At 47.3% G+C, this 27,888-nt stretch overlaps 1 protein-coding gene across 4 annotated transcripts; it reads right to left on the reverse strand.

The window, feature by feature from the left end:
- Positions 1–352: 352 nt before the first annotated feature.
- CGREF1 (cell growth regulator with EF-hand domain 1) lies at positions 353–27,595 on the reverse strand. 4 transcript variants are annotated; one of them, XM_089657783.1, is made up of 6 exons: positions 27,472–27,595; positions 11,314–11,400; positions 8,637–8,693; positions 6,843–6,913; positions 4,267–4,391; positions 353–1,249 (listed from the first exon to the last, which is right to left on the reverse strand). In XM_089657783.1, exons 2-6 carry the CDS (start codon positions 11,388–11,390, stop codon positions 827–829), a joined length of 753 nt encoding a protein of 250 aa, XP_089513909.1. In that variant the 5' UTR covers positions 11,391–11,400; positions 27,472–27,595; the 3' UTR covers positions 353–826. The 4 variants fall into 4 exon arrangements, with proteins under 4 accessions (XP_089513909.1, XP_089513908.1, XP_089513907.1 ...); XM_089657782.1 differs by lacking the exon at positions 27,472–27,595 and adding an exon at positions 25,737–25,930; XM_089657781.1 differs by lacking the exon at positions 27,472–27,595 and adding an exon at positions 25,440–25,701.
- Between the last annotated feature and the right edge of the window lie 293 nt (positions 27,596–27,888).

Here is a 27,888-nt window from a genome sequence, read left to right on the forward strand (position 1 = left end):
CCAGTAGTTTGTGTCTCTGCCCCTCCTACTAAGGTGAAATTTCCCCCAGTAGCTTGTGTCTCTGCCCCTCCCACAATAGTGAGGTCCTCCTGTATTAGTTTCACAAAGCCAAGCTCCCTAATTACCATTCTACAATCAGGAGGGTTTAAAAGAAGCAGAGTGACACCATAATGTAGCTTTGTATCGATCGGGTCTATTGGGTGGAGCTTGAATATTAAGGTCATTTAAGCACCGGGGTTGCTAAGATAGACCAATGAAGCTCCAGTGTGATTGCTCTCACCAATGTGAATCTGAGTGATATTCCAGCTTTGAGTGGAGTTGAACTCTAACGATGAAGCATTACAATTGGTCAAACCTTTCCAACATTCCATTTTATTGTCGTTCAATCCATCACCAATACACCATGAGGTCCTCTGAGGTCAGCTGAAGACTCCCAAGAATGTTCTTTTGGCACCACATCAGAATCATTTAATCTGAGCAAAGTTCAATGGTAGTTCTTGGCCAAGGGTCACGTGCCAGGCTGAGGGCCAATTCACCGGTACTCAGAACAAATAAAGGCATTTCCATTCCCCGTGTTGTTGTGTCGTCATCTTTTCTAAGGAACGTTTAGGACAAATAGATGGAGCTCATATATCTCCACCGTAGGAAAGATCTAAGCTGTGCCTTTCTCCAATCTTTAACTTTCCATCTGTTTCCTTCAACAAAGTATCTGATTGGCACTAGCTTTTGCCTCCCGTGAGGGGAGTTTTTTTTTAATAGTGGCTTTCTCTGTGGTCACCATGCAGATGACCTCAGGTATTTCAGTGGCATTGAGGAGCAAGAACGTTTACATCTCATCCTCAGATACAGCCTTGTCCTGGTTGAATTGTTTCTCTCCATCCACTTCCGTTGGCTCCTCCACTTCTTCACTCTCATTGGTTCTCTCTACTGATGCAGCTTCATGATCGATCACAGCAGGCTCCTCTGCTTCTTCTTGGGACAGGGCAGGCTCATGGGTCTGCTCTTTTATATTGTCCTTGGATATTTCCTCCTGATCAGCAGCTTCTGACGCATTGGTAGTGTTAGTCTGTATATGATCCTTATCCTCTGAGGCTCCAGGGTGGGCCCCCGGAGGGATGGGGATGGCCATATTAACAGTTGGTGAGTCCTCGGCTTTAGAGATTGGCGTTGTGACAAGTTCCTGGGCGCTAAGTAGACCATCCTGGTTGAGGTCTTGTTTCACCAAAATGTCATCTACCAGAGAAATGACCTGCAGGAAAGGAGCAAAGCCTACATTGATATAGGGCAGATATTTATTGTTCAGTAAATACAGTGTATGTGCAGATCAATACATTTACATTGATAATTCATTGATTAGATCTACTACTCATTAGAAACCAACGGGTGGACTGACCATTTGGAAACTTGGGCACTGCCCGAGGGCCCGGGGTCAGTAGGGGGCCCCATGAGATGCCCCTGGTACCTTTTTCATAGGCTTTTTTGAGTTTGGGCAAGGACACAGGGGCCCCATGATCCTCTATTGCCTGGGGGCCCCATGAGTCATCAGTCCGCCCCTGGAGACCAACATGACTAAGAACCAAAGATGAAGACTTCTCTGCATGAAATATGAAGGATGTATATGTGGCAATTCCTGGATCTGATTATCAGCAAACAGCTGCTTCAACTTTTATCACATTTCGGTCTTTTTGGCTGCTAATATTAAAGCAGAAAAAATGTAAAACTAGACACAAAAAAAACATAAAAATTCCTCAAAATTAAAAGTAATATAGAAATTATTAGTAAGAGGATGAAATACCTCAACAAAAAGGAGAGGAATTGTCCCAACAATAAATGAAGGAACTACCCGAAGATTAAGAGGAGAAATTGCCCCAACAATACGGAGAAGAATTGCTCTAACAAAATAGGAGATGAATTGCCCTCAAAAAAGGAAGGAAATTGCCTTATCAATAAGAAGAGGAATTGCCCCAACAATAAACACAGGAATTGCCCAAAAATAGAAGGAGAAATTCGCTAACATGAAAAGGAGGAATTGCCCAAACAATTACCAGAAAAATTGTCCTAACAAAAAAGAGAGAAATTGCCCCAACAATCGGAGAAGGAATTACCCCAACAATAAAGGGAGGAATTGCCCCAACAATAAGAGGAGGAATTACCCCAACAATAAAGGGAGGAATTACCCCAACAATAAAGGGAGGAATTGCCCCAACAATAAGAGGAGGAATTGCACCAGCAATAAGAGGTGGAATTGCCCCAATAATAAGAGGAGGAATTGCCCCAACAATAAAGGGAGGAATTGCCCCAACAATAGGAGGAATTGCACTAGCAATAAGAGGAGTATTTGCACGAACACTACTGTAATAGGAGGAACAATAAAAAGAGGAATTACCCCAACAATAAATGGATGAATTACACAAAGATTAAGAGGAGAAATTGCCCCAACAATACAGAGGAGAATTGTCCTAAAAAAAAGGAGAGGAATTGCCCCCAAAAAAGGAGAGGAATTGCCCCATCAATAAGAAGAGGAATTGCCCCAACAATAAACACATCAATTGCCCAAAAATAGAAGGAGCAATTCCCTAACAATAAGAGGAATTGCCCAAACAATTACCAGAAAAATTGTCCTAACAAAAAAGAGAGAAATTGCCCCAACAATCGGAGAAGGAATTGCCCCAACAATAAAGGGAGGAATTGCCCCAACAATACGAGGAGGAATTACCCCAACAATAAAGGGAGGAATTGCCACAACAATAAGAGGAGGATTTGCCCCAACAATAAGAGGAGGAATTGAACTAGCAATAAGAGGAGGAATTGCACTAGCAATAAGAGGAGTATTTGCACGAACACTAATAGCAGGAACAGTAAGAAGAGGAGTTGCCCCAACAATAAATGGAGGAATTACCCAAAGATTAAGAGGAGAAATTGCCCCAACAATACAAAGGAGAATTGCCCTAACAAAAAAGAAGAATTGCCCCAAAAAAAGGAAAAGAATTGCCCCATCAATAAGAAAAGGAATTGCCCCAACAATAAACACAGGAACTGCCCAAAAATAGAAAAACAATAAGAGGAATTGCCCCAACAATTAGCGGAAAAATTGCCCTAAAAAAAGAGAGAAATTGCCCCAATAATCGGAGGAGGAATTGCCCCAACAATAAGAGGAGGAATTACCCCAAGAATAAGAGGAGGAATTACCCCAACAATAAAGGGAGGAATTGCCCCAAGAGGAGGAATTGCACCAGCAATAGGAGGAGGAATTGCATTAACAATAAGAGGAGTATTTGCACGAACACTACCGGTAATAGGAGGAACAATAAGAAGAAGAATTGTCCCAACAATAAATGGAGGAATTACCCAAAGATTAAGAGGAGAAATTGCCCCAACAATACGGAGGAGAATTGCCCTAACAAAAAAGGATAGGAATTGCCCCTAAAAAAGGAAAGGAATTGCCCCATCGATAAGAAAAGGAATTGCCCCAACAATAAACACAGGAACAATAAGAGGAGGAATTACCCCAACAACAAAGGGAGGAATTTCCCCAACAATAAGAGGAATTGCACCAGCAATAGGAGGAGGAATTGCATTAACAATCAGAGGAGTATTTGCATGAACACTAATAGGAGGAACAATAAGAAGAAGAAATGCCCCAACAATAGGATGAGGAATTCCCCCAAAAAATGGAGGACATGTCCCAAAAATAATCAACAGGAATTGCCCCAAGTAGTTTAGTAAATAGCAAAATATTTGCCATGATAAAAAAAAGCTTCTCACAGGGAAAACACTACATCCCACTGAGAAGTATGAGGCACCTTAGAGACCCGGCACTGCTTTTCTCCAGCTAATCCCATTCGACTTCCAACCCACCTTTCCCAGGGTAATCAGAAGTCAATAATGCTTCCTATTCTACCCCTACGACAACACTATACTCTATTCACAATAGAAACATTATCAGGATATTGGTACCTCCCCTGCTTATCTTCTAGTGTCCTACAGGCTTCCAGATGAAGACCAGCACAGACAACACAAGTCCATCCTGGTGGTCTCTAGCTATCTAGATCAGATTCCATATTGCAAAGTCTATGCAGCATTCTTATCCTCATCCATGAAGGTTCAAGACAGTTACAAGTAAACTGGCAATTACTACAAAACCCAACCCCAAATCACAGCACCATGTACGACTTTATGAATTACTTTTCTGGACGTCTGCTCCTCCATTGAGCTCATTACTTTACCACTTTCAAGAGGATCCCCACCAAAGAATTTGAAATTTACCAAATCTTCTGCAGGTTCCCTCTGAAGACTTTTAGCCAGGATTCTGCGAAGAAGACGCATGAGCTCCAGCCCATCCAGAAGTCCACTCTTATCAAAGTCATGGAGGACAAAGAGGTGTAAGATGACTGATGGAGGTAAAAGACAAAAGGGACATTACATGCAATACTGATTACATATTGGAAGAAAAGAAAGATAGAAGAGTATTTCATACAATATAGATAAAAGAACACTCCCAACATTCCAGAATCTCTCAGGACACCAATCAAAATATGGTGAGAGTAAGATTCTGGGACCCTCTCCCATTTTGTAAATCTCATAGTTAAGGATGGAGGCCCACACACCAATCCACAAGCTCTACTGTAGCATTTAGATTAATGTCCAAATTCATTGTCCACCATCACAAGGACATCCTACAGACTGATGTGAAGGACACCATCGTTACCTGGAAATGAAAATAGTTTAATATCTGACCAGTAAGAACTTCTGTGCTTCTAGTAAGGGACTATGTGGAGAAAGAAAAGAATTCCAACCTATTAAGCTGGCCATACACCTGTAGAATATCATTCAAATATTTTCGGAAAGTTCGATTTTCAGATAGTTAGTGGGGTCATTATGACATTCATTTTGGACTATACCAAAGAGAAAATTTGAAGGAGCAGGATGTTAAATGTTTCTGGAAATACTAACGCTGGTCATAGATAAGTCATTTTTTTGTTCAACCAGTGGTAGATCGACTTCTCTTCAACCACAGTAGCCATACATGGATCAAATTTGGATGGTTCAACAGGGACTTTCGATCCATTTATGGCCAGCTTAGCAGTGAATGTGGTTTTCGCTCAAAAAACTTTACATATTGTAATGAAACCTGTTCAATTCACTCTAGGATTCCATTCACATATCAGGTCTGGGCAAAATTTTATGGCCTTTGGAAAGAAATTAATTGAGTCCATGATGGAATGAAAAATGTTCTGATGAACAATATTCCTACGAACGTTTGAATGAAATCTAACCATGTGCCCTACTTAATATGAAGTCCTTGGATGTAACCCAGCATCAGATTAAACTTCTTTTGCGAAGCAAACTATCACAAAGGCCTGGAAAACTCCCCACCTCAGTGTTCTAGAAACCAAACATAGAGTCACTAGGGCCATGATGCATGCTAAGGTCGAGACAGTCCTGCAGGATAGGGTGAGTAAGTATGAACAATTGTGGAAACCATGGGTGGACCACCATCTACCAGTCTGCTTTAACAAAACGCTACTATCTCATTGACACACATACTGGTGCGTAACTCTGGAGTTCCCCTTGGGTCTCCTTGTTTGCTCCTCACCCTGGGGACCCCTTCCTCTTTCCTACCCTCTCTTGACACTTCCCCTCTCCGCTCCCTGTCCCTATTTCTTCTTTCTCTGTTCCATGCGCCTCACCCATTTTGGGTTGTCCACTTCCCTAGATGTTATCTTCAGCAGGGACTGTTGAAGACTAAGTCAAGGTGCCCGTAGACTTAGCGAGCAAGCAGTGATCCCTATAGTTACCCCACGATTTTCCGGCATTGTAGCCACTCTTATTATGCTCTTTATACGTTCCCCAGCTCTAGTGGCCTCAATTGTGTACCTGAATTATTTGGACACTATAGCCCTCCAATGTGCAGCAAGGCTTGGCTGGGCGATAGTAATTAACGCTTTAGGTCATATTGTACCTCTGACTGGCTTTGTAATTGTTCAATTGTCTCCGTTGGGTTGCATCCCAACTGACCTGATGCTACTTTGTGAACCCTTCTATCTGGATTACTTCATAAGCGACAGTTTGTATTATACTTGTTACCTTGTTACTTTTCAATAAAATACTTGAACAAGAGCATCTAACCATGTATGGCCAGCCTAAGGATTTCAAGGAGTGGAAGAAAAACAAACCCATAAAGACTAAGGAATGAGGGAACAGCACATGCCCTGGTGTTGGGAAGGGCTGGGATGAGGGGCATTTACTAAGAATAGGACATGCTGGTCTATTGGCCATGAGATAGTTCCTCAGTCAGTAACACATGATAGGCTTATATGGCTGCCAGCTCCCCATTCAGAACTGTGATCTTAGAATCCATCAGAGGAAAGTCTTTCAGCACCAGCTTTGGTATTGACTTCCTAAGAGACGCAATGAAAGGTGAGGCTGGAAGATGTGAAGGTGTATCCAGATAAACTATGTCCTTTAGGAACACCCACCTCTCATCATGCCCACCAACCACTGGAGCACCATGGTACTTTTCATGATAAACTTTCTTTAGCCCATAGAAATCTATTCCTACCATTAAAGGTGCACTTGGTCATGCCAGCCCCACAGGCCAATTTTTCCCATTTATCCCCTGCCTATGAGAGCTCTAAATATTGAGGAAGTAAACAAAACTTTGAGGGTTCATAGATTTGTGAGAAGATGAGAAAAAAAGAATCCAAAATGCAAGTAAGTGGTAGGGAACCCAGTCTGGGATACCCCATATTTTAGTCCCTGATCCCTGACAATGGACAGCACCACCCCATCCTTTGGTCTCTCCTATGTCTTCTTGGCTGTATTTCATCAAAAATACTTACCAGTTTCTCTCTTCATGTCAGAAGTGTTTTCTTCCATAGGGTCTTCATCTTGCAGATATCCCTGTAGAAGACTGAACAGCAGAACATAAGATTTAGAAAGTGCCCACCATCTCTTCTGTATGCCTCACATGAATGAGAATCAGTGCCGGGACAAGGCCATCCAGCGCTCAGGGAAAAAATGGCAAACTGCGCTACCCCATTCATGCTGTGCAAGCTTAGGGCATCCTACCCCTAGCAGTCACTCACTTGTCAAAATCACTTCCGCTGTCACTACTCCTGTCAGCCTTGTAACAGCAGGAAGGCACCCCCATCCCTATAGTAAACCATTGCGCCCTGGGCAGCTTCCTCTCCCATCCACCCCTTGTCCTGGCCCTGGTGAGAGTGTTTGTGGATGATTTGCTGAACCCCAGATGTTCCCAGTGTTCAGCGCATACAGCAGTGTGACCACAAGCACTGACAGCCATGTCACAGAAGACACTATGTCCAGAGAAGGTAATATTTAATAGTTTGATGTTACAACAAACCCTAAAACAGGATGCCTTCTAATGTTTGATATGTTCCATAGGAGGATCATCTGAGGAAGAAAATGGACAGGCAGATGTCTTCTAATGTCTAAAACTTTCCATAGGATGACCATTTGGGGAAGAGCATTGACAGGCAGATGTCTTCTAATGTCTAAAATTTCCCATAGGATGACCATCTGGGGAAGAACTTAAAAAGGCAGATGTCTTCTAATGTCTAAAACTTCCCATAGGATGACCATCTGAGGAAGAGCATCGACAGGCAGATATCTTCTAATGTCTAAAATTTCCCATAGGATGACCATCTGGGGAAGAGCATCGACAGGCAGATATCTTCTAATGTCTAAAATTTCCCATAGGATGACCATCTGGGGAAGAGCATCGACAGGCAGATATCTTCTAATGTCTAAAATTTCCCATAGGATGACCATCTGGGGAGGAACTTAGACAGGCATATGTCTTCTAATGTCTAAATCGTCCCATAAGGTGACCATCTGGAGAAGAGCATCGACAGGCAGATGTCTTCTAATATCTAAAACTCCCTATAGGATGACCATCTGGAGAAGAACGTAGACAGGCAGGTGTCTTCGAATATCTGAAACTTCCCATAGGATGACCATCCATCAAAGAGCATAGACAAGCATATGTCTTTGAATATATAAAACTTCCCATAGGATGACCATCTAGGGAAGGGCATAGACAAACAGATTCCTTCTAATGTCTAAAACTTCCCATATGGTGACAATATGGAGAAGAGCATAGACAGGGAGATGCCTTCTAATGTCTAAAACGTCCCATATGGTCACAATCCGGGGAAGAGTGTAGACAAGCAGATGTCTTCTAACATCTTAAACTTTCCATAGGATGATCACCTGGGGAAGAGCATAGACAAGCAGATGTCTTCTAATGTCTAAAACTTCCCATAGGATGACAAACTGAGGAAGAACAAAGAGAGGCAAATGCCTTCTAATGTCTAAACCTTCCCATAGGACTACCTTGTTAGGATGGGCATAGACAGGTAGATGCCTCACCCAACATAGCAGGTAGGAAGACATACTCATCCGGGATTGTGCTAGGTTATCTTCAGCCCAACTACCTACAAAGGTTGTTGGGTAGTCTTTGCCAGGCCAAGACCAGAGGAGGGCTGTGGTAGTCTATATAACATACTGTATATACATGTACGCAAAACAAACACAATGGTATTCCCAATCATCCCCCATAGTTTTCCTTCTTTCTTTCAAGCCCCAACATCATTCCCTTCCAGAGGTCTCACCTGAGCTGGTCGGACCCCGGCGTGAACGGGTTGAGGACATTTTCCTGCACGTCCAACCTGGAAAATGACAGAAAATTGAGAGAGAGAGCTAATTGGAAGAGGTGGACTAGTCTCATTTGATGAGAAAGGTGTTAAGACCCCCTACGGGACAAACACTAGTTCTCTATTTAGGTAAAAGGTGGTTGGTCTTGTCTGCACCCCCTCCTGTAGTTTTATGCATACAGCCTATAGTGGGTGGGGCCTGCTGAGGCCCTCCCACAGCTCTGCTCTCGTTCCTTGTTCAGGATGACTGGTCTTGTCTCCACCCCCTCCTGTAGTTTTCTGCATACAGGCTGTAGTGGGTGGGGCCTGCTGAGGCCCTCCCACAACTCTGCACTCGTTCCTTGTTCAGGGTGACTGGTCTTGTCTCCACCCCCTTCTGTAGTTTTCTGCATACAGCCTGTAGTGGGTGGGGCCTGCTGAGGCCCTCCCACAGCTCTGCTCTCGTTCCTTGTTAAGGGTGACTGGTCTTGTCTCTACCCCCTCCTGTAGTTTTCTGCATACAGCCTGTAGTGGGTGGGGCCTGCTGAGGCCCTCCCACAGCTCTGCTCTGGCATTGCACAGGAGACATACAGCTCAGTGATGATGTCATTACAACTTTTACAAAGTAATATCTGCATTTGCACAGACTTCTGGTGGACACAAAGTGAATTTATATCCTGAGGAATATATTTGAATTTTTTTTTTTGAGTTCAGATTTAAAGTATATCAGAAGCTCATTTTTTTATATTTTCTATTAGTTTTGGAGGGAGAAGGGAATGGCCAGAACTCCAGTTATTGATGACTGCACCCCCTTAGTAAAATTTCCCTATTACTTCCTGTACCAAAGTCACAGCAGGGAGCAAGTGAAGTTAGCCAGGTGTCCCCATTGGAAGAAACCTCCCCTATTCCTGTTCTGGTGACAACTGTAACAATTCAGATTCCTTATTGGTGACACCAGGACATATAGAGGGAGAGTCTCTTCAGCAACACAAACCTGATAAGAGATCTTCCCCATCCTGTCCAAAACTACAAAAATCCATTTATGGCTTTAGATACACTAAGCAATTTAATGGCATAAAAAAGACATTTGCTGCATTACATGGACATTTCCCCAGGTATTATCCCTTTAAAAATGCCATATGTACAGAAAAATACTTGTTGATCTGGCAGGAATCCCGTGAGCTCCATATGTAGCACACCTCAAGTTTAGCTAGGGGGAGCTAGTTAGTTTTTGTAGGTAGAGACTGAGTAGTAGCCTGGGATGAGTTAGCCTGGGTGTGAGTCAGCCAGGTTATTGTAGATCAGGGATGAGGGCTCTGCAGGTCAGTTCCCTAATACCTCCACCTGCTCTAGAAGCTGGAGAAGTTTCTAGAAGGCAGTGGGTGAGGTGAGGAGAAGCTGATCTGCATACTTAAGAGATCCTGGGCAATCTCCAAGTAGGAGGCTTGGCATGGGCCTGGTAGTACTAGGGTAGTTGTTTCGAATCCCAACCACGGCACCGCCTGGCTGGAGTTTACATGTACTCCCTGTGCCTGCGTTGGTTTCCTCCGGGTACTCCGGTTTCCTTGCACACTCCAAAGACATGCTGGTAGGTTAATTGGCTCCTGTCAAAATTTGCCCTAGTATGTGTATGTATGAATGTGAGTTAGGGACCTTAGATTTTACGCCCCTTGAGGGTTAGGGACTGATGTGAATGTATAATAAAAGCAGTATAAGTACTTATATAGCAGCGCTATACAAGTACCTGAAATAAATAATAAAAATAAGTATGATCAGCAGGAGGAGTAGAGTCAGGTGGAAGATTAAGTGAAGGCTGGAGTGTGGAGCCTGAAAGGGGGCCCAGAGATGGGGCCTACCTACAGGCTGGTGCTGGACAAGGGAGCCTCCACTGTACCACCACCTTCCAGGAAGGACACCCTGAACAGCAGGGAACAGCCAGCCCAGAGAAAGGCCTGAAGGCAGCCACCTACCAATTGAGCTATCAAGAAGGACTGTCTGAGTAACTTTACACCCCCTGGGCTGGATAAGGGGAGAGGGCAGTCAGGTGGAGAACCCAGCTAGCCCCTCATCTGGGATTGTTTCCTAAGTTGACAGTTTCTGGGTCTCCTTGTCCAGGGATACCCTAAGGAAGCTGGGTGAAGAGGTGGTTTTATCTGGGGTCTGAGGAGGTACACTGGAGAGCTCTTTAAAGGAGAGACTTTTTGTCCACGGACTTGTACATAGTTGCTTAGGAGTTGCCCTCATAGGTCACAGTTTCCTTGGGAATTCCATACACCCCTCAACCCAATCCAAGTTCTAAACCCCTCTAATTAAATCCCAAAACCAAGCTAGAGGACTGTTTACTGTCTCCAGTGTGCGTGTTGCCTGGCTGTGCAGAGCTGTAAGGGGACCCAAAACCCAGCAACTCCTAAGGGGGTAGTGCTACGTGTATTTAACCAAATCCCATTCCTCCTAACCAAAGGGCTCACCCTGTAATGTACACTCAGAACCTGGGAGACAGTATATGAGCTTAGGGAGCTGATTGGCCAAGTCTTAGACTTCCATGACTTCCAAGCTGAAGAGTGAGAATCAGGGGGAAAATGCTAAAAAGGGTGAAGATATCATTCCTCCATAGATAAATTAGCCCCGTTTTGGGTCATCAGTACTAAGATCTCACCTGTCCCCAGAGCGAGGTGCTGCGAGGCCGCTACTGAAGAGCAGAGGAGCTAGCAGGATCAGGAGGACAGCCATCATGGTGGAAATCCTGCAAGACAGACAGATCGAATTATGGAGGAGAGCTCCTCTGGGTAAAATGAGTCCTTATTGTACATTAAAACCCAACTTGACACAAAAAGCCTTGACCCCCGAAAAAGGTGCTAGATTTTGGTAGGCTTTCCTGCTTTCCCTACTGGTCCACATGCGCTGTAGCTTTACCCAGACACATACCAAATCTCTGAAGGTGACTGGCAGTCTTGAAGGCCGGCATACTTCTTTTGGAAAGTGTATTGACTCTATAGTTTAGGGCAGGGGTCTCCGGACTTTCTAACCAAAGGGTCAGCTTACTGTGCTTCAGACTTTATAGGGGCCAGACCATGGCCAGAGAGAGTAGAAAATGTCCTGGAATCAGTGGGAATAAACTCTGTCCCATCTTTGGTATTAGGGGGAATATTAGTGTCCCATCATTGGTATCAGTGGAAGGAATAGTGCCCCATACTTGGTGTCAGTGGGAGGAATAGTGCCCCATTGTTGGTTTCAGTGGAAGGAATAGTGCTCCATCATTGGTATCAGTGGGAAGAATAGTGCCCCATCATTGGTATCAGTGGAGGAATAGTGCCCCATCATTGGTATCAGTGGGAGGAATAGTGCCCCATCATTGGTGTCAGTGGGAGGAATAGTGCCCCATCATTGGTGTCAGTGGGGGGAATAGTGTCCCATCATTGGTGTCAGTGAGAGGAATAGTGTCCCATCATTGGTATTAGTGGAAGGAATAGTGCCCCATCATTGGTATCAGTGGGAAGAATAGTGCCCCATGGTTGGTGTCAGTGGGAGGAATAGTACCCCATCATTGGTATCAGTGGGAGGAATAGTGTCCCATCATTGATGTAAGTGAGAGGAATAGTGCCCATTACTGGTGTTAGTGGGAGGAATAGTGCCCCATCATTGGTATCAGTGGGAGGAATAGTGTCCCATCATTGGTGTCAGTGGGAGGAATAGTGTCCCATCATTGGTATCAGTGAAAGGAATAGTGCCCCATCATTGGTATCAGTGGAAGGAATAGTGCCCCATCATTGGTATCAGTGGGAGGAATAGTGTCTCATCATTGGTGTCAGTGGAAGGAATAGTGCCCTATCATTGGTTTCAGTGGAAGGAATAGTGCCCCATCATTGGTGTCAGTGAAAGAATTAGTGCCCCATACTTGGTGTCAGTGGGAGAAATAGTATCCCATCATTCGTGTCAGTGAAAATAATAGTGACCTATCATTGGTGTTAGTGGGAGGGATAGTGCCCCATGATTCATGTCATTGGGAGGAATAGTGCCCCATCATTCATGTTAGTGGAAGGAATAGTGTCCCATCAATGGTTTCACTGGAAGGAATAGTGCCCCATCATTGGTTTCAGTGGGAGGAATAGTGCCTCATCATTGGTGTCAGTGGGAAAATAAGTGCCCCATTATTGGTGCCAGTTGGCGGAATGGTGCCCCATCATTGGTGTCAGTGGGATGAATAGTGCCCCATCATTGGTGTAAGTGAGAGGAATAGTGCCCATTATTGGTGTTAGTGGGATGAATAGTGCCCCATCATTGGTGTCAGTGAGAGGAATAGTGCCCATTATTAGTGTTAGTGGGAGGAATAGTGCCCCTGCTGTTATTGTCAGCGAAAGGAATAGTGCCCATTTGTTGCTATCAGTGGGAGGAATGGTGCCCCACTGTGGTGTCAGTGCAGGAATTATTGCCCCATTGATGGTATCAGTGGGAGGAATAATGCCTCAAGGGTAGGATAAAGGTATGCAAAGGGCCGCATTTGGTCCCTGAGCTGCAGTTTGGAGACCATTGGTTTAGGGAGAGAGAGGTAGGGATACAGGATACCCAAAACAGCAGCAAAGACCATAGTTACATAGTCAGGTTGATAAAAGACACAAGTCCATCTAGACCAGCAAATAAACCACTACAATTAGTAAGTTCTTCTACTATCACCTGCCGCAGACTACTGCGAACTCTTTAGGCCCACATGGGCAGCTACCTTAAAGTATCTTCAGCCTCTGCCACAGACCAGGTTAGAATTTTTCTGACCTCCTGCACAGGCCAGTTGTGGACCTTTAAGCCCAGACAGGAAACTTTTCTGCACCTTCAGCTTCTTCTTCCGGCAAAGGGCATGGAAGGGAAATACTGCAGCCCTCTGGAGTTACATCTCCCCAGGCAGTAGCCTGGAAGTTATAGATTTCCCACAATGATATCCTTTCCAGGCAAAGCCTGGGAGACAAGCATCTCTGGACTCACATTCTCCCCAGATAAAACCCTTGGAGGCAAGGGCCTCTGGACCTCCATTCCAAGCAAAGTCTAGGAGGCAAAAACTCTGGGCTTGTACCCTCTTCAGGCAAAGCCTGGGAGGCAAAAACCTCTGGACACACATTCTCTCCAGACAAAGCCTGGGAGGCAAGGACCTCTGGACTTGCATCCTCTTCAGGGAAAGCTTGGGAGGCAAGGATCTCTGGACTCACATCCAATCTAGGTAAAGTCTGGGAGGCAAGAACATCTGGATTCACATTCTCTTCAGGAATACCCTTGGAGGCAAGGACCTCTGCACTTGCATCCTCTCCAGGAAAACCCTGGGAGGCAAGAACATCTGGACTCACATCCTCTCCAGACAAAACCTGGGAGGCAAGGACCTCTGGACTGGCATCCTCTGCAGGCAAAGCTTGGGAGGCAAGGATCTCTAGATTCACGTCTAATCCAGGCAATTCCTCGATGGCAAGGACCCCTGGACCCACATCCAATCCAGGTAAAATCTGGGAGGCAAGAACCTCCAGACGCACATTCTCTCTAAGCAAAGCCTGGGAGGCCAAGACATCTGGACTTACACTCTCTATAGGCACAGCCAGGAAGGCATGAACCTCTGGGCTCACATCCTCTTTAGGAAAAGCCTAGGAGGCAAGGACTTCTTGACAAAGCCTAGGAGGAAAGCACTGAAACCCTCATATAGACATCCTCTCCAAAGACGAGGGGGAACGGCCCTTCTAAAAGCTCTCTCCAAATATTTTTCTTCTTTCCCAGCCCACATCACTGATAACGACCCCTCAGTGATTAACCAAGGAAGAACAGGTATTTATAATCCAGTATATTGTTTCTTCACACATGATCTGCTGGAGCACACTCCCCAGTAAGAGGCAAAAGCCAACAATGTTCTTGGGTTTAGGAGAAACCTATTGAACCCAGATGACCCAAACAAAGCCCAGCCTGCCTACAGCCTGGCCGCAAAAACTAAATTTAGGCTAGGGACAGTCCAGCATATGGCGGGGTTTCTACATAACAAACCCAGATAGAAGAGTTGCAGCAACCATGCAGTCCTGAATTGGTGAAATTTGTGAAGGGATTTGCTGTTAGTACAAGTCCACTGAAAGAAAGGTCATTCTTATCTCACTGCCAGCATGGCAGTTTGGTATAATCTCTGCTAAGACTGGTTCCAGTTTTTATCAACCCGTCTTCAAATCATTAACACTTATTTTTCAGTTTTACCTTCCTATGGTAAATGTTTGACTTTCTCAGAGTAAACAGTGATTTCTTCCCTAGTTAAGGTGCTGTCCCGATCTGCAGAAAAGAGTGCCAAGGACTGAGAATCATAGCTTCCTAATCACGCAGAATCCATGGACTAACATGGACCCAACTAAAGACCACCATTAAACACATCTAAACTGTCCTGAGACTTGGCCCTGATGAAGAACTGGACTACTACCAAATGATGCTTCTTACAGGACAGAACTTTCATTACTTATCTTTATTGTAGATTTGTCATCCATAACTCTCAGCTGTCCCTGACCTTGAAGAACTGTCCATCTTTGGCAACCCAATCCCTTTGTCCCACTCTGAGAACCCAATCTCTCTGTTACCTTTTGGGAAACTAATCCCTCTGGTCCCCTCTAGTGACCCAATGCCTCTGTCCCTTTTTGGGAATTCAGTCTCTCTGTCTTTTTTTTGGAACCAAACCCTCTGTCCTGCTCTGGGAACAGAATCCCTCTGTCCCTTATTGTGAAACTGATCCCTCTATCCCTCTTTGTGAACCCAGTCCTTTTGTGCCTTTTTTGGAAACCCAATCTCTATGTCCCTCTTTTTGAACCCAATCTCTCTGTCCCTTTCTGGAACCCCGTACCTCTGTTCCTCTTTGTGAACCTAATCCCTCTAACTATTGTTTGTGAACCCAATCCCTCTGTCCCTCTTTCTGAACCTAATCCCTATCTCCCTTTTTCTGAACCCAGTCTCTCTTTATGAACCTAAAATTCCCATCCTTATTGGAAACTCAGTTCCTGTTTGTAAACCCAATCCCTCTAGCTGTGTTTGTGAACCCAAGCCCTCATCCTATTTTTGGGAAATTTCTCTCTGTCTTTTTTCAGGAACCCAATCTCTCTATCCTGCTCTGGGAACCTATTCCTCTGTCCCTCTTTTTGAACCCAATCCCCTATCTCTCTTTGGGAACACAGACACATTGTCCCTTTTTGTGAACCCAATTCCCTGTCTCTCTTTGAGAACCCAGACCCACTGTCCTTCTTTGTGAACCCAATCCCCCGTCTCTCTTTGGGAACTCAGAGTGATTGTCCCTTTTCATGAACCCAATACTTCTGTCACTCTTTGTGAATCCAATCCCCCATCCCTCTTTAGGAACCCAGTCTCATTGTCCCTCTCTTTGAACCCAGTCCCCCGTTCCTCTTTGGAAACCCAGAGTGATTGTCCCTATTTGTGAACCCAATACATCTGTCCCTCTTTGTGAATCCAATCCCACTGTCCCTTCTTGGGAACCCAGTCCCACTGGCCCTCTTTGTGAACCCAATCCCTCCTCTCTCTTTGGGAACCCAGACCCATTGTCCCTCTTTGTGAACCCAATCCCTCGTCTTTCCTTGGGAACTCAGATCCATTGTCCCTCTTCATGAACCCAATACCTCTGTCACTCTTTGTGAATCCAATCCCCCTGTACCTCTTTGGGAACTCGGTACTATTGCTCCTCTCTGTGAACCCAATCCCCTGTCCCTCTTTGGAAACCCAGAGCCATTGTCCCTATTTGTGAACCCAATACCTATGTCCTTCTTTGTGAATCCAATTCCCCTGTCCCTCTTTGAGAACCCAGTCCATTGTCCCTCTCTGTAAACCTAATCCCCTGTCTTTCTTTGGAAACCCAGAGTGATTGTCCTTATTCTTGAACCCAATATCTCTGTCTCTCTTTGTGAATCTAATCCCCCTGTCCCTTCTTGGGAACCCAGTCCCATTGTCCCTCTCTGTGAATCCAATACCTCTGTCCCTGTTTGTGAACCCAATTCCCCGTTCCTCCTTGGAAACCCAGACCCATTGTCCTTTTTTTTAACCCAACTCTCTGTCCCTCTTTGTAAACCTATTCCCCGTCTCTCGTTGGCAACTCAGATCCATTGTCCCTCTACATGAACCCAATACTTCTATCCCTCTCTGTGAATCCAATCCCCCGTCCCTCTTTGGAAACCCAGACCCATTGTCCTTATTTGTAAACTCAATACTTCTGTCCCTCTTTGTGAATCCAATTCCTTTGTCCCTCTTTGGGAACCCAGTCCCATTGTCCCTCTCTGTGAACCCAATACCTTTATCCCTCTTTATGAATCCAATTCCCTCGTCCCTCTTTGGGAACTGAGAGCCATTGGCCCTCTTTGTGAACCCAATCCCTCGTCTCTCTTTGGGAACTCAGACCCATTGTTCCTCTTCGGGAACCAGATAACTCTGTCCCTCTTCATCAATCCAATCTCTCTGTCCCTCTTTCTAAAACGAATCCATCTGTCCCTTTTTATGAACCCAATTACTCTTTATGAACCGAATCTCTTTGCCCTTTTGGGTAAGCCAATTTCTCTTTTCCTGTTTGTGAATTAATCCCTCTGTCCCCAGAGTATAATAGAACCGTATTTTGATCATGTCCAGTGGTCGCTCATGTTGGAGGTGTTCTATGTATAGAGCGTAGGGGTGAGTTGAACACACCTGGGTGCGGTTCAAGCAGGATTGGCAAACATGAATAAAGTTTGGATGCCAAATCTTTACCCCTTTGAAGACAATGGGAACCGAATGTTAAAATTCAGTTCTGCCCATTTTCTAGGCTAATAGGTAAGGGATTTTCAGACAAATTGCTCGGGGGTTGGGGGCTGAGCACTGCCCTGGGGGACATGGACCAAAGCAAAAACAAAAGTTTTAAAAAATAATGTTTGTCAGGGAGCAGTGATTTATTTATGTTTTAAGTGAAACATTAAAAATTCAAAACTCTGTTACTTAAGATGTCTGAGGGGGGTCCCGACCTGGCCTGTGAAGTGGTGTATTCGTACGATGTATACAACCTAATACTAAGCATGCAGCCTGGCAGGCCAGTAAAGAGGAGGAGGACAAGCATGTGCCGCTTCCTCCTGAACCATACACTGCCTTGTTGACAAGGGCCTCTTCCCCACAACCCTGGTCCAATGGTTGTGGGGGTCTGCAAATGGGGGGCTTATTGGAATCTGGAACCCCCCCTGTAAAAATAAGGGGGCCCCCAGATAACGCCCTCCCCCTTCCTTGCGATTGAGTAAGGGGTACATACAACAGTACTCAGTTCAATCACAAAAAAAATGTAAACATTCAAAACACACAGTTTTTGACAATTCCTTTACTAATTAAAAAAAAAAGTCCAGTTGTCCTGTGATGTAGATCCATGTCAATCATGATGCCTGCCCACCCTCGGAAAAAAAAAAATGTGCCGCCACCAATCTCAATCCAACGACTGCTAGCCTACCTGCCCAGATGACAGCTGTAATAAAGTAAGTAAAGTAAGCGGCCCGGGATATGACCCAATTTGGTCAATGAAATCACCAGGGGGACCCCGCTCCATTATATAGATGAGCTGTCATCTGCGTATCCATCTGATTCAGACAAGCAGTTGACGGTCAGCAGGTGGTGTTTACCTTTCTCTTGGCAGGTCAGTGGGCATCAAGCATGGTGATTGATGTGAATCTAAATTGCTAGATGGCATGATTGACTATAGACGTACATTGTGGGACATTTTTTAGATTTTTGTTTTTATTATAGGACTTGTCAAAAACTTGAAGGACCCATGAATTTATGGGGGATCCCCCAAACACTATTATTTTCTTTAACTATCCCAACCCTTTGCTTACATGGCTGGGAATTTTGGGACATGTAAGTGAATGGGACCAGTGACAATGGTTGTTACAATGGTTATTAAGGGCTTGACAGTGCCTGCATCCACCGGCATCCTTAGCAGCCAATGCTTGAAGTAAGCAACCTGTATAAGTAATGCTGCCACGATGTTTGGCTCACGAACAGATAAATGTTCAGATGTTCATCCGAATGCCCAAACAGCAAAGTTTCGGTCTGAACTTGTGTTGGTCAGTAATCAGTCTTGTCGGGGGTGTAGTGTTCTATATATGGAGTGCAATAGAATTGTATTATGATCGTGTCCAGTGGTGATCATGCTTGAATGGGAGTGGTTGGTCATATTGGGGTGGGGATGGTGGGCCATGTTGGGATGGGGTTGGTGAGTCATGTTGGAGTGGGGGTGGTTGGTCATATTTGGGTGGGGGTGGTGGGTCATGTTGGAGTGGAGGTAGTGGGTAATGCGGGAATAAGGGGTGGTGGGTCATGTTTCAGTGGGGATGATTGGTCATGTTGGGGTGAGGGTGGTGGGTCATGTTGGGGTGGGGGTGGTGAGTCATGTTGGGGTGAGGGTCATGTTGTGGTGGGGGTGGTGGGTCATGTTGGAGTGGGGGTGGTCGGTGATGTTGGGGGTGTAGTGTTCTGTGTAGCGAGTGTAATAGAGTTGTATTATGATTGTGTCCAGTGGTCGGTGATGTTGGCACTGTAGTGTTCTATGTATATAGTGTAATAGATGTGGTGGTCAGTGATCAGTCTTGTTGGGGGTGTAGTGTTCTATATATGGAGTGCAATAGAATTGTATTATGATCGTGTCCAGTGGTGATCATGTTTGAGTGGGGATGGTTGGTCATGTTGGGGTGGGGTTGGTGAGTCATGTTGGAGTGGGGGTGGTTGGTCATGTTTGGGTGGGGGTGGTGGGTCATGTTGGAGTGGAGGTAGTGGGTCATGCGGGAATGGGGGTGGTGGGTCATGTTTCAGTGGGAATGATTGGTCATGTTGGGGTGAGGGTAGTGGGTCATGTTGGGGTGGGGGTGGTGGGTCATGTTGGGGTGGGGGTGGTGGGTCATGTTGGAGTGAGGTTGGTGAGTCATGTTAGGGTGAGGGTCATGTGGTGGGGGTGGTGGGTCATGTTGGAGTGGGGGTGGTCGATGATGTTGGGGGTGTAGTGTTCTATGTAGCGAGTGTAATAGAATTGTATTATGATTGTGTCCAATTGTCGGTGATGTTGGCGCTGTAGTGTTCTATGTATATAATGTAATAGATGTGGTGGTCAGTGATGTTGGGGTAGGGGTGGCATGGCATGTTGTGGTGATGGTGGTCAGTGATGGTGGGGTGTAGAGTTCTATGTATATGTAGCAGCCTCTAGTGTGCCACTAGTGTAGTGCAGGTAATTCTGTTGTGTATGACTCATGGTAATTGTGTGAGCCTGTGATTAAGATCAGGTTACTGCAGGTCAAGCTGGATGGTTTAACAGGTTGGGACTCTATCGCTTCCACCTGGTTCTGGAGGACCATGGAACCTTCCAGAAGCCAGTTGGCGAAAGTGGTGGAGACCTAATCTGCATGTTTATAGGAGTCTAGCCAATCCCGTGTTTGGAGGCCCTGGTAGAGTGGTGAGACCAACCCTTAAATATGGGATAGTGAGGCCAGGAGGGGAGTCAGGTGGAAGATGGAGTGCTGAGGAGGCTGTCACTGGCCAAGCTCATGGACTGTTCACTTACTGTGGATGCAAGTGTAGAAAATGTGTGTTGCCTGGCTGTGCAGCGCTTAGGGGGACCTAAAAAACAGAGCGGCTCTCACAAGGGTAGTGCTACATGCAGAATGTAATAGATTTGTATTATGGTATCCAGTGGTTGGTGATGGAGGTTTAGTGTTCTATGTATAGAGTGTAATAGAATTAAATGATGGTGTCCGGTGGACAGTGATATTTGGGAGGGGGTGATGGGTCATGTTGGTGATGTTGGAGGTGTAGTGTTCTATGTATATAGTGTATACAGTATGATAGAATTGAATTATGATGGTGTCCAGTGGTCAGCGATGTTGGGGTGCAGAGTTCTATTTGTAGGGTATGTTCAATATTATGTCCTGGGGTGTGGTGGTTGGTGATGTTGGGGTGTAGTTCTATGTGTAGGGTATATTTAGTATGTCGTCCTGGTGTCAGGTGGTCAGTGATGTTGGGGTGTGGAGTATTACGTGTAGGGTATATTCGGTATGACTTCCTGGGGTCAGGTGGTCGGTGATGTTGGGGTGTGGAATATTACGTGTAGGGTATATTCGGTATGATGTTCTGGGGTCAGGTGGTGGGTGATGTTGGGGTGTAGAGTTCTATGTGTAGGGTATATTCGGTATGACGTCCTGGGGTCAGGTGGTCGGCAATGTTGTGGTTTAGAGTTCTATGTGTAGGGTATATTCGGTATGACATCCTGGGGTCAGGTGGTCAGCTATGTTGGGGTGTAGAATTCTATGTGTAGGGTATATTCAGTATGACGTCCTGGGGTCAGGTGGTCAGTGATGTTGGGGTGTAGAGCACTACATGTAGGGTATATTTGGTATGACATCCTGGGGTCAGGTGGTCGGCTATGTTGGGGTGTAGAGTACTGGGTGTAGGGTATATTTGGTATGATGTCCTGGGGTCAGGTGGTCGGCGATGTGCGGTTGTAGAGTACTACGTGTACGGTATATTCGGTATGATGTTCTGGGGTCAGGTGGTCGGTGATGTTGGGGTGTGGAGTATTACGTGTAGGGTATGTTCGGTATGACGTCCTGGGGTCAGGTGGTCGGTGATGTTGGGGTGTGGAGTATTACGTGTAGGGTATATTCGGTATGATGTCCTGAGGTCAGGTGGTCGGCGATGTTGGGGTGTAGAGTTCTACGTGTAGGGTATATTCGGTATGCCGTCCTGGGGTCAGGTGGTCGACTATGTTGGGGTGTGGAGTATTACGTGTAGGGTATATTCGGTATGCCGTCCTGGGGTCAGGTGGTCGACTATGTTGGGGTGTGGAGTATTACGTGTAGGGTATATTAGGTATGATGTCCTGGGGTCAGGTGGTCGGTGATTTTGGGGTGTAGAGTTCTACGTGAAGGGTATATTCGGTATGACGTCCTGGGGTCAGGTGGTTGGTGATGTTGGGGTGTGGAATACTACATGTAGGGTATATTTGGTATAATATCCTGGGGTCAGGTGGTTGGTGATGTTGGGGTGTGGAGTATTACGTGTAGGGTATATTCGGTATGATGTCCTGGGGTCAGGTGGTCGGTGATGTTGGGGTGTGGAGTATTATGTGTAGGGTATGTTCCGTATGACGTCCTGGGGTCAGGTGGTGGGTGATGTTGGGGTGTGGAGTATTACGTGTAGGGTATATTCGGTATGACGTCCTGGGGTCAGGTGGTTGGTGATGTTGGGGTGTAAAATACTACATGTAGGGTATATTTGGTATAATGTCCTGGGGTCAGGTGGTTGGTGATGTTGGGGTGTGGAGTATTACGTGTAGGGTATGTTCGGTATGACGTCCTGGGGTCAGGTGGTCGGTGATGTTGGGGTGTAGAGTTCTACATGTAGGGTATATTCGGTATGACGTCTTGGGGTCAGGTGGTCAGTGATGTTGGAGTGTGGAATATTACGTGTAGAGTATATTCGGTATGACGTCCTGGGGTCAGGTGGTCGGTGATGTTGGGGTGTAGAGTTCTATGTGTAGGGTATATTCGGTATGACGTCCTGGGGTCAGGTGGTCAGTGATGTTGGGGTGTGGAGTATTACGTGTAGGGTATATTCGGTATGATGTCCTGGGGTCAGGTGGTCGGTGATGTTGGGGCGTGGAGTATTACGTGTAGGGTATGTTCGGTATGACGTCCTGGGGTCAGGTGGTCGGTGATGTTGGGGTGTGGAGTATTATGTGTAGGGTATATTCGGTATGACGTCCTATGATCAGGTGGTCGGTAATGTTGGGGTGTAGAGTTCTATATGTAGGGTATGTTCGGTATGACATCCTGGGGTCAGGTGGTTGGCTATGTTGGGGTGTAGAGTACTACGTGTAGGGTATATTCAGTTTGATGTCCTGGGGTCAGGTGGTCAGTTATGTTGGGGTGTAGAGTACTACGTGTAGGGTATATTCGGTATGACTTCCTGGGGCCAGGTGGTCAGTTATGTTGGGGTGTAGAGCACTACGTGTAGGGTATATTTGTTATGACATCCTGGGGTCAGGTGGTCGGCTATAATGGGGTGTAGAGTACTACGTGTAGGGTATATTCGGTATGATGTCCTGGGTTCAGGTGGTCGGTGATGTTGGGGTGTGAAGTATTACGTGTAGGGTATGTTCGGTATGACGTCCTGGGGTCAGGTGGTGGGTGATGTTGGGGTGTGGAGTATTACGTGTAGGGTACGTTCGGTATGACGTCCTGGGGTCAGGTGGTGGGTGATGTTGGGGTGCGGAGTATTATGTGTAGGGTACGTTCGGTATGACGTCCTGGGGTCAGGTGGTCGGTGATGTTGGGGTGTGGAGTATTACGTGTAGGGTATGTTCGGTATGACGTCCTGGGGTCAGGTGGTCGGTGATGTTGGGGTGTGGAGTATTACGTGTAGGGTACGTTCCGTATGACGTCCTGGGGTCAGGTGGTGGGTGATGTTGGGGTGCGGAGTATTACGTGTAGGGTACGTTCGGTATGACGTCCTGGGGTCAGGTGGTCGGTGATGTTGGGGTGTGGAGTATTACGTGTAGGGTATGTTCGGTATGACGTTCTGGGGTCAGGTGGTGGGTGATGTTGGGGTGCGGAGTATTACGTGTAGGGTACGTTCGGTATGACGTCCTTGGGTCAGGTGGTGGGTGATGTTGGGGTGCGGAGTATTACGTGTAGGGTACGTTCGGTATGACGTCCTTGGGTCAGGTGGTGGGTGATGTTGGGGTGCGGAGTATTACGTGTAGGGTACGTTCGGTATGACGTCCTGGGGTCAGGTGGTCGGTGATGTTGGGGTGTGGAGTATTACGTGTAGGGTATGTTCGGTATGACGTCCTGGGGTCAGGTGGTCGGTGATGTTGGGGTGTGGAGTATTACGTGTAGGGTATGTTCGGTATGACGTCCTGGGGTCAGGTGGTGGGTGATGTTGGGGTGTGGAGTATTACGTGTAGGGTACGTTCCGTATGACGTCCTGGGGTCAGGTGGTGGGTGATGTTGGGGTGCGGAGTATTACGTGTAGGGTACGTTCGGTATGACGTCCTGGGGTCAGGTGGTCGGTGATGTTGGGGTGTGGAGTATTACGTGTAGGGTATGTTCGGTATGACGTTCTGGGGTCAGGTGGTGGGTGATGTTGGGGTGTGGAGTATTACGTGTAGGGTATGTTCGGTATGACGTTCTGGGGTCAGGTGGTGGGTGATGTTGGGGTGTGGAGTATTACGTGTAGGGTACGTTCGGTATGACGTCCTGGGGTCAGGTGGTCGGTGATGTTGGGGTGTGGAGTATTACGTGTAGGGTACGTTCCGTATGACGTCCTGCGGTCAGGTGGTGGGTGATGTTGGGGTGCGGAGTATTACGTGTAGGGTATGTTCGGTATGACGTCCTGGGGTCAGGTGGTCGGTGATGTTGGGGTGTGGAGTATTACGTGTAGGGTACGATCGGTATGACGTTCTGGGGTCAGGTGGTGGGTGATGTTGGGGTGCGGAGTATTACGTGTAGGGTACGTTCGGTATGACGTCCTTGGGTCAGGTGGTGGGTGATGTTGGGGTGCGGAGTATTACGTGTAGGGTACGTTCGGTATGACGTCCTTGGGTCAGGTGGTGGGTGATGTTGGGGTGCGGAGTATTACGTGTAGGGTACGTTCGGTATGACGTCCTGGGGTCAGGTGGTCGGTGATGTTGGGGTGTGGAGTATTACGTGTAGGGTATGTTCGGTATGACGTCCTGGGGTCAGGTGGTCGGTGATGTTGGGGTGTGGAGTATTACGTGTAGGGTATGTTCGGTATGACGTCCTGGGGTCAGGTGGTGGGTGATGTTGGGGTGTGGAGTATTACGTGTAGGGTACGTTCCGTATGACGTCCTGGGGTCAGGTGGTGGGTGATGTTGGGGTGCGGAGTATTACGTGTAGGGTACGTTCGGTATGACGTCCTGGGGTCAGGTGGTCGGTGATGTTGGGGTGTGGAGTATTACGTGTAGGGTATGTTCGGTATGACGTTCTGGGGTCAGGTGGTGGGTGATGTTGGGGTGTGGAGTATTACGTGTAGGGTATGTTCGGTATGACGTTCTGGGGTCAGGTGGTCGGTGATGTTGGGGTGTGGAGTATTACGTGTAGGGTACGTTCCGTATGACGTCCTGGGGTCAGGTGGTGGGTGATGTTGGGGTGCGGAGTATTACGTGTAGGGTATGTTCGGTATGACGTCCTGGGGTCAGGTGGTCGGTGATGTTGGGGTGCGGAGTATTACGTGTAGGGTACGTTCGGTATGACGTCCTGGGGTCAGGTGGTCGGTGATGTTGGGGTGTGGAGTATTACGTGTAGGGTATGTTCGGTATGACGTCCTGGGGTCAGGTGGTCGGTGATGTTGGGGTGTGGAGTATTACGTGTAGGGTACGTTCGGTATGACGTCCTGGGGTCAGGTGGTGGGTGATGTTGGGGTGCGGAGTATTACGTGTAGGGTACGTTCGGTATGACGTCCTGGGGTCAGGTGGTGGGTGATATTGGGGTGTGGAGTATTACGTGTAGGGTATGTTCGGTATGACGTCCTGGGGTCAGGTGGTCGGTGATGTTGGGGTGTGGAGTATTACGTGTAGGGTACGTTCGGTATGACGTTCTGGGGTCAGGTGGTGGGTGATGTTGGGGTGTGGAGTATTACGTGTAGGGTACGTTCGGTATGACGTCCTGGGGTCAGGTGGTGGCAGTCGTATTGCAGGAATGAGGACATGGCACTCATATTATCCTGCAGGGAAGAACAGAAGAATGGTGCAGTCGTGGCGCTCACCTTCTGTGTCTGCAGCTCCGTCATCTGCTGTGTGCTGTGTCACATTCTCCTTCTGCAGTACAGGCACTGCCCTCCCCACCACATCATCACCGTCCACTGTAACCTCTTCACTGCCAGACACTGCACCTCCTCACCATCATCATCCTCCTCCACTGGAACCTCTTCATGGCCACACACTGCACCTCCTCACCATCATCTTCCTCCTCTGTAACCCCTTCACTGCCAGGCACTGCCCTCCCCACCACATCATCACCGTCCACTGTAACCTCTTCACTGCCAGACACTGCACCTCCTCACCATCATCCTCCTCCTCCTCTGGAACCTCTTCATGGTCACACACTGCACGTCCTCACCATCATCCTCCTCCTCTCTGTAACACCTTCACTGCCAAGCACTGCACCTCCTCACCATCATCAGCCTCCTCTGTAACCCCTTCACTGCCAGACACTGCACCTCCTCACCATCATCCTTCTCTGTAACCCCTTCACTGCCAGATACTTCACCTCCTCACCATCATCATCCTCCTCTGTAACCTCTTCACTGCCAGACACTGCACCTCCTCACCATCATCCTTCTCTGTAACCCCTTCACTGCCAGATACTTCACCTCCTCACCATCATCATCCTCCTCTGTAACCTCTTCACTGCCAGACACTGCACCTCCTCACCATCCTCCTCCTCCTCTGTAACATCTTCACTGCCAGACACTGCACCTCCTCACCATCATCCTCCACCTTCTCTGTAACCCCTTCACTGCCAGATACTGCACCTCCTATCATCCTCCTCTGTAACCCCTTCACTGCCAGACTGCACCTCCTCACCATCCTCCTCCTCCTCCTCCGTAACCTCTTCACTGCCAGACACTGCACCTCCTCACCATCATCCTCCTCCTCCCAAACCCCTTCACTGCCAGACGCTGCACCTCCTCACCATCCTCCTCTGTAACCCCTTCACTGCCAGACACTGCACCTCCTCACCATCATCAGCCTCCTCTGTAACCCCTTCACTACCAGACACTGCACCTCCTCACCATCATCCTTCTCCTTCTCTGTAACCCCTTAACTGCCAGATACTTCACCTCCTCACCATCATCATCCTCCTCTGTAACCTCTTCACTGCCAGACACTGCACCTCCTCACCATCATCATCCTCTTCTGTAACCTCTTCACTGCCAGACACTGCACCTCTTCACCATCATCCTCCACCTTCTCTGTAACCCCTTCACTGCCAGATACTGCACCTCCTATCATCCTCCTCTGTAACCCCTTCACTGCCAGACTGCACCTCCTCACCATCCTCCTCCTCCGTAACCTCTTCACTGCCAGACACTGCACCTCCTCACCATCCTCCTCCTCCTCCCAAACCCCTTCACTGCCAGACACTGCACCTCCTCACCATCCTCCTCCTCCTCCCAAACACCTTCACTGCCAGACACCGCACCTCCTCACCATCCTCCTCCTCCGTAACCTCTTCACTGCCAGACACTGCACCTCCTCACCATCTTCCTCCTCCTCCCAAACCCCTTCACTGCCAGACACTGCACCTCCTCACCATCCTCCTCTGTAAACCCTTCACTGCCAGACACTGCACCTCCTCACCATCCTCCTCTGTAACCTCTTCACTGCCAGACACTGCACCTCCTCACCATCTTCCTCCTCTTCCCAAACCCCTCACTGCCAGACACTGCACCTCCTCACCATCCTCCTCTGTAAACCCTTCACTGCCAGACACTGCACCTCCTCACCATCCTCCTCTGTAACCTCTTCACTGCCAGACACTGCACCTCCTCACCATCCTCCTCTGTAACCCCTTCACTGCCAGACACTGCACCTCCTCACCATCCCCATCATCCTCCTCTGTAACCTCTTCACTGCCAGACACTGCCCCTCCTCACCACGTCACGATGAGACGATACAACTGCTATTTTCTTGGTTCAGTGATCAGTATACAATAGACATTTGTTCATTTGATGAGACGGTTCTGCAGAGGGAAGGAATGAACACTGGAGGAGTCTCACCTACCTAACTACCTACCTTGGTGGGGGGGACAAGCCACTATAGGGTCATTCTGAGACTCGGCGTGCCTGACATAAATGAATGTGTCCCTCGTGTACTAAGCTGAGAATTGATACTCCTGGAGTTACATTGTGTCATCGGTGCCTGGCAGACATTTGTTGGATGGTGTGGCTGCTGATTGCATGCAGATCAGTGTACTAGTGGAAGAGAGGGAGACGGTCCACAGTGTGTCCAGACAGTCGTCTCCCTCTATTGGTGGCTGCTGGTATTGCAGTCTATGATGCATTTCAGAGTTTTAGTACAAGGATCCCATGCTAGTAAGTAAGTCACCTGGGTGTGATCCTTGACAGGGGCCCCTTCACTGTCCGAGGGGCCACATTGAGGAATTATCATTTCTGCGGTGAGCCCTGCCTGCCATTCTTACCTGTAATCAGT

The sequence above is a fragment of the Staurois parvus genome, unplaced genomic scaffold (genome assembly GCF_062004578.1).
Source record: "Staurois parvus isolate SC_StPar_1 unplaced genomic scaffold, SC_StPar_1.0 ptg001026l, whole genome shotgun sequence".
Taxonomy (NCBI): domain Eukaryota; kingdom Metazoa; phylum Chordata; class Amphibia; order Anura; family Ranidae; genus Staurois; species Staurois parvus.